The 10,698-nt window shown below is 39.2% G+C and overlaps 1 protein-coding gene across 1 annotated transcript; it reads left to right on the top strand.

The window, feature by feature from the left end:
* Window positions 1-274: 274 nt before the first annotated feature.
* Window positions 275-7,094, top strand: LOC145397432 (leucine carboxyl methyltransferase 1). The gene is made up of 6 exons (XM_080270496.1): window positions 275-384; window positions 3,097-3,422; window positions 4,469-4,652; window positions 5,268-5,509; window positions 5,757-5,866; window positions 6,791-7,094. Exons 2-6 carry the CDS (start codon window positions 3,198-3,200, stop codon window positions 6,984-6,986), a joined length of 957 nt encoding a protein of 318 aa, XP_080126622.1. The 5' UTR covers window positions 275-384; window positions 3,097-3,197; the 3' UTR covers window positions 6,987-7,094.
* The last annotated feature ends 3,604 nt before the right edge of the window (window positions 7,095-10,698 follow it).

The raw sequence follows: 10,698 nt of genomic DNA, 5'->3' as shown, positions 1-10,698 counted from the left end.
CTGCACAGGCAAGAGTGATCGATAGGATACTTTAATTAACTGTACCTTTAACGAGACGGTTAATTGAAACGTACTGTGCATTTAATAAAACATAATCTTTAATTCTGGGAAGAAAGTGTAAGAATTCTCATCAGCATAAGAAAAGTGCGTCGTGACATTTGGTGACCCCGCTCTCGGTTACTTTTGCCAGGTCACATCGTCTGCTTCAATGTTTACAAACTTGGTGACAGCAGGACGGCCAGGCCCACCATGCTGCTGTTCTCACTTTGACCTACTCAGCTGCACTGAGGAAACCAACCTTTTCTAAATACGACAGTTGCAGCGGGAAGTTAACCAAGCAGGTGGCACTGGCACTGGAGGCTGCCCTTTGCCCAATTAATCAAGGTAATTATCGACTCTCCTTTCTCCTCAGTACAGTGAAGAACTTGTTACTTGTACTACTTACGTAGTGACATTAAATTCTTAATTTGTTTAAGAGAATATCATCAGTTTGTTTCGAGGATAATCGATCCTCAGCCCTTTTTCTGTGTTCAACCTATTTTAAAGGTGGAGTATCGTTGTTACAGCAGGATCGTTCATCTTACCGTAGCTGTACCATGTCCGATGTTTCACCATCATTTATATACTGTATTAACATCATTTCATTAATAACTTGGAAATGGTAGAAGTATGCTAACCTGTGGTATTTGTATGAATGATGCAGACTTATGTCATTGTCATGAGTAAAATGTAGTATATCATGGATGAGAGTCAATAATTAACTTACCTGCAATGCAGTCAATACTCTTATTTAGTATTGTTTCTCTGCCAAGACTGCATATAATTGCTGTGTTATAGTATTACCTGTAGTAATATATGTTGGGTTAGTGAGTATTTTTGGTACAAGATTTGCAGAACACCCAGAAGGGAGGGAAAAGTTTGTCTTTGGTTAAGACTGAATTGAACTATTGTCTGTTGACTGCCTTGTGTGTACAGTCATAGGTGCCATAACCAAAGACTCATGCCAAACCCAAAACTAATAAATTATCTCCCAGAAATCCACTTTCATTTTGCCAGAGCAATGGTTGCAAGGATATATACTTTCTGGGGATAACTTCCAATATGAGAGCTGGCACTGGTCCTAGGTTTGAGGATTGGAAAGCATTTCTGATGTTATCCATGGATTGGAATGTAACCCAAGTACTAAAATCAGCCAGTTACATTCCAACAGTTGCTGGAAGTCATTGGGAAAAAAAAGAGAAGATGTGGGATAAGATTTGTAACGAAGTAAGAGTCTCAGCTTGGACTTTCACTCAGAAGAAAGATGACAGAGTGACTGTACTAGTGCTTGAATGTTCGATGCCTAAGAGTGATGATTGTATGACAAATTACCAAATTTGTGGGCACATTTTTCTCTCATGGTAGCACCTCCCAGGGTTGATGGTAGCCATTCATCAACTACCTTAGAAGAGCAGTATAGCTTTGTATTAACCAACAATAATTCTATGGAAGGAAACAAGTCTCTGTCTGTCTATGGCCACTTGTGGCCACAAGAGAATCATCTCCATGAGACAAACTAACATAAGTAAACAATTTAAGAAAAGCATGAAAAGTTAAAGAAAAAGTTGATTCAGCATAATGAAGAGTTAAAGAAAAGCATGACAATACTATAATGAACAGCTAAAGAAAAGCATGCCATAGGATAATGAACAGTTTAAGAAAAGCATGATAATACCAAAATGAACAGTTAAAGAAATGCATGATGCAACATAATGAACAGTTAAAGAAAAGCATGATAATATAAAACCATAATGAACAGTTAAAGAAAAGCATGCTGTAAGATAATGAACAATTAAAGAATGTCATCATCACTCTCATCATCATCTGAACCTCCATTCCAACCCTAGGGCAGGGTGAGGAGTAGCAATGTCCAGACAGCCCAACTTTGCTCAGTCCAATAGGCCACTCATCCATTCAATCATCATTCAAGCCCACGGAATCCTGGCTGTATCGGATATGCCAAAAACATTCACCACGTTCTGTAGCTTCACATAAACATATCCGATAGAGTCAATCCGGACGCTGCCACGTTAAAAGGGGTGCCAAAGCCCTGATCATGCATTTCTTCTCACAACATTCATCCAGCCACCTCGATCTCTTGTCAGTTCCCTGGCCTCACCGACTTCCAAACCTCTCTTCCTCACACATTCATCCACCATATCTGTCCACCTTCTCCTTGGCCTACCTCACCTCCTCCCACCTTCAAATTCACACAGATATACCTTTTTCACCACTCTTTTGTTATCCATTCTCTCCACATGACCATACCATCTCAGTATACTCTCTTCGATTCTGGTGTCCACCGACTTCCTCACCACATCTTTCATGAATCACATTATTTCATATCCTATCCACCCTCTGTATTCCACATACATTCCTCAGCAGTCCCATCTCCACTGCTCTTACTCTTGACTTTTCATTTTCATGCCACACCATAGTCTCACATCCATGTGTTAAAGTTGGCACTAACGTTCTTTCATGTAAACCTCGTGCAGCTGCAACATTAAAGTCTCTGTCTCTTATCAAGGCCTTCATTGCACCAGCTACCTTTCTTGTTTATGTCACACTGCTTTTCACTTCTTTTGCACATTTTCCTCTCTTTTCTATTACTGTAATGGATAAAGTAACTTGGTCTTTATTCTGTGGCTGTTCATGGTTTGCCTCTTTGTTTCCAGTTAAGGAGTGATACATCAAGGGATGATGTTAATACACAGTATAGTATTTGTCAGAAATCATGGATATAGAACTGGAGGAAATGTCAAGGACATGCATATACCCATAAATAATGGGTAACCATACTTGTATTATAACTTCCCGAAGCCAGGGATATCTGCATTTTAAACTTAACATCTCTTGGTGATTTTCTTTAGCTTAGACTTTCCAGACAGGAGAAGTTATATATAGATTTCATGCATCTGTTTGTTAAGAGATGCCTTTACTATGCTGGATATAGTCATCTAGTAACAGCAAGAAAAAACTGAATAGGACATCAGTTGTGTTCAAGGGGTTAATAGAAAGCCATTGTTGGAACTCAGTGTAACCTACCTCTCTTGACAGGGAAGATGAGCTACATCTAAATACACCAAACAAGTTGCTCTGATAAAGGTGGCAAGAGAAGCTTCAAGGAGTTGGAGTGGGAAGACAACTGTGCCACCACGATGTTGCAGCGGAAGGATGTTGACAGTGTTGGCAATGATGAGGCTGTGATTGCCACCAATGATGATGCCAGCGCCTGTAAGCGGTGTGCAGTGGCCCTTGGGTACTGGAAAGACCGCTACATTAACTACTTTGTTAGAGCCACTGACCGCAAGGCTCCTGAGATTAACAGAGGATACTTTGCTCGATCCGCTGCCATCAAGCTGCTAGTCGACAAATTCATTGAGGTAAACATTTTATAATATTCTATGCAATAGTTCTATCTTGTAACATAAGCTTTTTAGAATGTGTGCCCCATTTTTACTGGCATTCTCTTGATAGCTGTCCCGTTTTTATATGTTTCTCTTCCATTTTCTGAATGTTCTATCCCAAGTAAGTAGGAAAGAAACTTAAGACAGTGATGATGATGATTTTAGGATACACACTGTGAATTTCAGTTAACAGTAATATGTTTAAAATAATGTACTGAATAGCTTAATGGAAATAACTAAATTTTGTAATGAATAAACTGGCTTCATAATAGCTGATAGAATATTTATTTATTTTTATAATTTAGTAAAACTCCTTCAAGACAGACAAGTAAAGTGAGATGAACATTTCCAAAATGAGTAAATGTAGCCCAAAGCATGACACCATGTGAGAGTCCAAAATCTTATCATTCTTTGTTTAGTTACCCTTTCATCTGTTGTTGATGAAATAATACAATGTAAACTTTTGACACACAGTAGTGTAGAATTAATTGGTATGCAGGTCAACTCCTAAATTCTGGTATCATATTATAAATTTGCTGTATGATGGACAACTTGTGATGGACACGCTACCCATCAATTAGTCTACCTAAAAGTTCACTATATATATTTCTCCTCATTATACTGTGGAATAATCACACTGTATGTGGCTCATTAAGATACCATTATGGGTACTACAGGTTACTAGATATATGGTTTGTTTGAGATTTAATTTATACAGTACTGCATTTCATATTCCAGCTTATGTGAGGTGGAGTCAGAATTCAAGGGACTTTAATGATATGTGGATGATTGTGTGATCCATTTCATTGAGCATGATGGTAATAGTTCTTCCATTTTTATACTTTTTCTTTGTTTCTGGATCCTGCCTCACCCCATCCTAAGGTGAGGAAAAACAGAATGTTGATGACTTTGATGATATATTTTAGTAAGTTTCAGGTACAGGTACTACAGAGTTAATGTATAATGTATATACTGCACTTCATATCATGCAGTACTTGCTAATGAGATTTTTTTGCCATCAGGTGACAAATGGAAACTGCCAGATCGTGAACATTGGCGCTGGGTTTGACACGCTGTACTGGCGACTGGTGGAGGAAGGACGGTCAGTAAAGGGCTTTGTTGAATTTGATTTCCCAGCCGTCACCTCCCGCAAGTGTCTCTACATCCAGCGCACCAAGCAGCTCCTTCAGGCCGTCAGTGATGAAGGTACTGGTCTTTGAATAATTCTGAGTGACATAGATTTTGGAGCACCTCCTTTTCAGTGATCTATTTTTCACCTTACACCTTAATTGCCTTGTATGTTATTCAGGCAAACTGTATTGATAAAAGAAATATTAAAAATCCCTACAAGATATCAAAGTGCAATATGTCTAATAAATGGCCAGTAAATAGGTGTTATGAAGTCTCCTTAGGCAGTTACAATACAACCCATTAGTTGGCTTCCATTAACGCCTTCTCTACAGGGTGTCTTTCGTAAGTTAAACACAGTTGTCTGGTATTAACAAGAAAAAATGTATAATTGGATTGAAAAAGTTAACCTATCCAGAATGATGTCAGTGCTTTGCCTGATTATTGGTGGACACTGTAATTCAGAGGGTGGAGAGCTCAAGGATCCAAGATAAACATTTCTTCTCCACTACTTCAGGATTGTACCTTCTTGATTTTTTTTTTTTTCCCCCCTTTCTCCCACAGTCCTTATAACTTTTCATCCTTTCTTGTAACCTGTAATGTGTCTGGATCCTGCCTTTCCCCATTTAGGTGGGAAAGAGGGCCATGGTGATGATGATGAGGATGATGACAACTTTTCATATCTGCCCACAGACTACGATGTAAAGTTAAATCGCAACAATCTGCACGGCCACACGTACAAGCTTACGGGGGTGGATCTTCGCAACCTGACCGAGGTGGAGGGTAAGGTGAAGGAGTCGGACCTTGAAACCAGCCTGCCTACACTCTTCCTGGCCGAGTGTGTCCTTGTTTACATGCCGCCTCAGAAGTCAGCACAGCTTCTGCAGTGGATTGCTGACCGATTCAAGTCAGCACTCTTTGTTAACTATGAAATGGTGGGTGAAAGAGGTTTGTTCTTACTATTTCTAAATAATTTTCATAACTTTTCTTCATGACTAGCATCATATTTTAGTACTAATCTGTTGTTACAGCTTGGCATTCAAGATGGAGAGATGGCAGATTCAGACCAGGTTAAAGTGAAAAGAGTACAGTAAAATATTTATGTAGGGATAGTTCAGGATCAGTCAGCCATATTGCACCTCATGATTGCATCCCTCTGACTCCCCTGTGTGTGTTGTGCAGGTCAACTTGGGTGACAGATTTGGCGAGGTGATGTTGAGTAACCTACGATCCCGAGGTTGTGATTTGGCAGGTTCCGATGCTTGCCAAAGCACCGAGACTCAGCGGAAGAGGTTGGTTCAAGTGTATTGTTGTATGGTATTGTATTTTGTAAGCTTCAGTGATCTGTTAATGACTGTGCAGACTTGTGTTCTGTAAACTTAAGTGATCTGTGAATGATTGTAAGCTTCAGTGGCCTGTGAGTGATCGTGCAATCCCTTTCACTGGGAATGATGCTGATAGTTCTACCATTTTTGTTCTTTCTCTTTCCTTTTTTGTGGATCCTGCCTTACCACATCTTCAGGTGGAAAAATCAGTCAGTAAGAAAATTATGTCATTTTTTGATAAGGGCTTTTTGCAAATAATTTTAATTTTCTTGGTTCTGATAGGACAGTAAGGGGTTGGATGATGAATGGGTGGATGGATAGATGGCCCATTTCCCTGGTCAGTCTCTCAGTAGTTTATGCTTTCCAATTCCTGTTTCTGAATCCTATTCACCTCACTAATAGTGGGGAATGGATTTGGATTGGGATGATGATGAAGATGATGTCTTTTTTTTTTTTGGGGGGGGGCTTTAATTTTCTTTTGGTGTTTCTTTTCTTGTCCATTTTAGTAAGTGAGCAGAGATGTCTGTCTGTATGCCTATACACTATAATTTGTAATTCTGTAACAAAAAACAGTTAAGATTGTAGTCTTAAAATGCTGTGAAAGAAATATCATTACTATTTTGAGTTTACGTCATTAGAAGGTATGATAAGCACATTTGATCTGGTCTGACAAAGATCCTTGACTCCTTTTAGCTCAGCTTATGTCAGAATATAGTCTGACTGTAGGATCAGTTTTACCAGAAATAGAGGAGACTCATTCCTACCTCATAACCAAGGCTTACTGAAGTTTATGCAAGTACAACTCAGTAATCAAATTGTGTGAATTACCTGGTTCCAGCTGGTGAAAATAAACTGTAGCACAGCAGTAGTAATGAATGTTATGTTTGTCAGGTTCCTGGAGTGTGGTTGGGGTGGTGCTGACTCATGTGACATGGTGGGGGTGTGGAACCGCCTGCCCCCTGAGGAAGTGGCCAGAGTCAGCCAGATTGAACTTCTGGATGAACAGGAACTCCTGCGGCAGCTGTTTGCACACTACGCCATCACCACCGCATGGACTGATCACCGCTGGTCTGAGGTCACACTTTAGCCGAGGTTACTGTAAACAGGGTCACAATCTAGCTGGGGCTACGGTAAGACTCGCCTTACACTTCAGCTGGACATTCTGGGGTGTTATATTGAGTACCATAACACAGTCCAAGGCCTTTACTCTGGTTGGTTTAGGAGGTTTTCTAACACTTCTTACCAGTTTCTTTCTGTATATGGCATATTGATTTTCTCATCCACATTAATTATGCAGTCTGTGCTGATATATGGAAAATATCAACAGCATAAAAGAGAATTCTGAAGTATAACATTCTAAATAAATTGCAAAGTAAGAGGTGCTACAAAGCCTGCTAAGCTCACAAGGATATTGGCCTTGGCTGGATGATGGCTAACACCAGACTTCAGACATGGCACAGTTTATATCTTTAACATTTTGCTTCATATGTATACCATAGGATTCCTTAAACATGTTATAATTATCTGTATCTTAATTTTCCTATACATTAGGATTTACAGACACATTCACCACATTATTTGAATGTGTCAGCATGTTTCATCAACATCGAGACGTATCGAGAATATAGTTGTAGGATGCAATCCATGACTCTAAGACCCATTATGGAACATGTCGAGGATGAAGCACAGCATGAATATGCATTGTATTTCTTACATTAGATGTCAGGTTTCTCCTGCATCAAACCCTGCACTGCACACACCCATAATTTTTTCACTCTGGTGACATATTATTTCTTTTATTCTGGCTGGTGAATGGATCACTTTATGCAGTTTGAGAAAGTCCTTAAATAATGAATGGGTTAATGAAGGATATATAGATAACTCATCCAGCTAAAAAAAATCTGAAGATGAATAAAATCATTAAAATGTTGCAAGAACAAACTAAATGATACATCACCAGAGTTAAGGGATTAACAAGATTGGGGTGTATTGGACCCTGGTGGTGTTAATGTACAGTATTTATGAATTAAAGCATTGTTCAGAGGGTTGTTTAGTGAATATCAGAAGTTGACTTTATTGCATCAAGTAAAACCTAGATGCAGCAGAGTGCTAAGGAGGTGTCAGGATTTTCAGAGACTTATCATACAATTTATCAGTGGTGGAAATGGAAATAGCTTTTCGCTGGAACACATCCATGCTTATCTCAGGGTTCACTTACAAATATAAAATGTTAAGCTTTGACTTCCTGGGCTAAAAAAGAAATCAGATTAGGGATTGTACACAACTATCTGTTACCTGAAAAGTGACAGACTGTTGTGATTATGTCGTGATACAGTAATTGTATGTTTCAGGTGTGAAGATGGGAGTTTGGAAATAAAACAAAGAGGTACAACTATCTCCTTTTGAGAAATAAGCATATCAGCCTTTTAGTGAGTCAGTAACAAGGATATTCCCTTGTTTTAATCTTGCAGTATTTGTAAATTATGAAAATATGCATCTGTCCCATAAATTGTATTACATATGAGCATTTCAACCTTGAATATCTTTCGGTTTCATAATTTATCCCTGACCAGCATTTAGTGTGTTCCAGCCCATTTGCACCACAACTTTTCAAAAGTTAGTTGATAATTGATGTAACTCATTCCATTTCTTAATTTTGAAAAGCAGATTTTTTTTTTTTTTTTTACCTCATTGGTAAATACTTTGATATGTCCAATATGTATCAAAAGCTGTGCCTGTAGCACTGAAATTGTGATATATTTTCTCTCATATATTGATGTGGTAAAAACAGATTCGAAGTTTATGTAACAAGATTGATTGCAAGAATTAATGCTGCAATGGAGAGCTCTGAAATGCAGTAATTTTACATCTTGATATATATGTACTGTGTGTAAATGTCAATTGAGTGGCCTAGCCCTGGGCCCCTACACTTCCAATGGGACAAAAAAGGCTTGGATGATAGATGGATGGACAAAAGTGACATCATGGGTTTCATGAAGTGTCATGCATAGACAGCAGATGATGAATTGTTACTGTAAGATTGAGGTGTAGAGGAGATGAAAAGGAGAGGCAGAGTATAATTGGCATGATTGGCCTAGCCTGAGGTCCCTGTGCTTTGATGGGGCAGCCAAGGATTGGATGAAGGGTCAAGTTGAGGAGAGGTTGCAGTAGGGTGGATTGAGAGAGAGAGAGAGAGAGAGAGAGAGAGATGCAGTTAGAGTTATAATGATTTCATCTATCTTTCTTTTCTTTTTTTTTCTTTTTTTTTTTTTTTTATACATTAGGTGATAAAAATTATAACTAATAAATGAACACCTGGTGATCTAGTGGATTACGGCACTCCAGCCAAGTGTGGCCAGTCTATTTATCTATTGCCAGATGCCTTAATCCCATAAGGGTGGCCACAAATAAATCGCCTCCATGTCGCCCTGCCCCCCACCATTTCACTGCCCTCCCCTGGCTCATGTCCCCCTCTCTCATATACCTCTCCATCCCTCCATCATCTCATCCTCAGCCTCCCCCTCCCTCTCCCCTCCTCCACCTCATTCACATACTCTCTCCTCATTAGTCTCTCTCTCCATCCTCTCCACATGGCCAAACCACCTCAGTGTATTTCTCCTAATGCTTTCTATCACATTCACATCCACACAACAATGCTCCTTCACTTCCTTATGTCAGTCTGCCTCTCTGTGCAACTCCTCATGCTCCTCACAGATAACTCATTTCCATTGCTCTCACTCTTGACTTGTGTCCTTCCAGCAAGATCCAAGCTTCACTGCCATAGGATATTAGAGTTGGTATCACAGTACTGTCAGGCAGCAACTTTTTTACATCCATGCTCATTTCCCTGTTTCTTATCACTGCTTTAAAAGAACCAGCGAGCTTTCTTCCTTGTTGTACTTATCCTCCAAACTTCCATCCTTACTCATCACACCACCCAAGTATTTAAATGCCAGTAAGGGTTTATATATGATGGATAATGATGATTATGATGATAAGAGGGAAAGAGGTGTTGTTGATGAAGATGATGAAGATGATGGTAGAGGGAAAAGTGGTTTGGATGATGATGATGATAGAGGGAAAAGAGGAGTTGTTCATGAAGATGGAAGGAAAAGAGATAATGATGATGTTGGAAGGAAATGAGGTGATGATGATGATGATGATAGATGGTAAAGAGGTGTTGATGATGAGGGGGATAGAAGGTGAAGAGGTGTTGATGATGATGATTGAGGGTAAAGAGTGTTGATGATGATGATTGAGCGTAAAGAGTGTTGATGATGATGATGATTGAGCGTAAAGAGTGTTGATGATGATGATTGAGCGTAAAGAGTGTTGATGATGATGATTGAGCGTAAAGAGTGTTGATGATGATGATTGAGCGTAAAGAGTGTTGATGATGATGATTGAGCGTAAAGAGTGTTGATGATGATGATTGAGCGTAAAGAGTGTTGATGATGATGATTGAGGGTAAAGAGTGTTGATGATGATGATTGAGCATAAAGAGTGTTGATGATGATGATAGAGCGTAAAGAGTGTTGATGATGATGATTGAGCGTAAAGAGTGTTGATGATGATGATTGAGCGTAAAGAGTGTTGATGATGATGATTGAGCGTAAAGAGTGTTGATGATGATGATTGAGCGTAAAGAGTGTTGATGATGATGATTGAGGGTAAAGAGGTGTTGATGATGATGATTGAGCGTAAAGAGTGTTGATGATGATGATTGAGCGTAAAGAGTGTTGATGATGATGATTGAGCGTAAAGAGTGTTGATGATGATGATTGAGCGTAAAGAGTGTT

The sequence above is a fragment of the Coenobita brevimanus genome, chromosome 41 (genome assembly GCF_032717465.1).
Source record: "Coenobita brevimanus isolate Jiangsu-jjx chromosome 41, ASM3271746v2, whole genome shotgun sequence".
Lineage (NCBI taxonomy): Eukaryota > Metazoa > Arthropoda > Malacostraca > Decapoda > Coenobitidae > Coenobita > Coenobita brevimanus.
Note: the sequence above shows the minus strand (reverse complement) of the source record. Positions and strands in the feature narration are given on the sequence as shown.

Excerpts from the sequence above, each read along its gene's own strand:
- LOC145397432 (XM_080270496.1), top strand. The coding sequence starts at position 3,198 with ATGTTGCAGCGGAAGGATGTTGACAGTGTTGGCAATGATGAGGCTGTG. Across the intron at positions 4,653-5,267 it reads TCAGGCCGTCAGTGATGAAG|ACTACGATGTAAAGTTAAAT; the intron begins GTACTGGTCTTT and ends ATCTGCCCACAG. Across the intron at positions 5,867-6,790 it reads ACCGAGACTCAGCGGAAGAG|GTTCCTGGAGTGTGGTTGGG; the intron begins GTTGGTTCAAGT and ends TATGTTTGTCAG.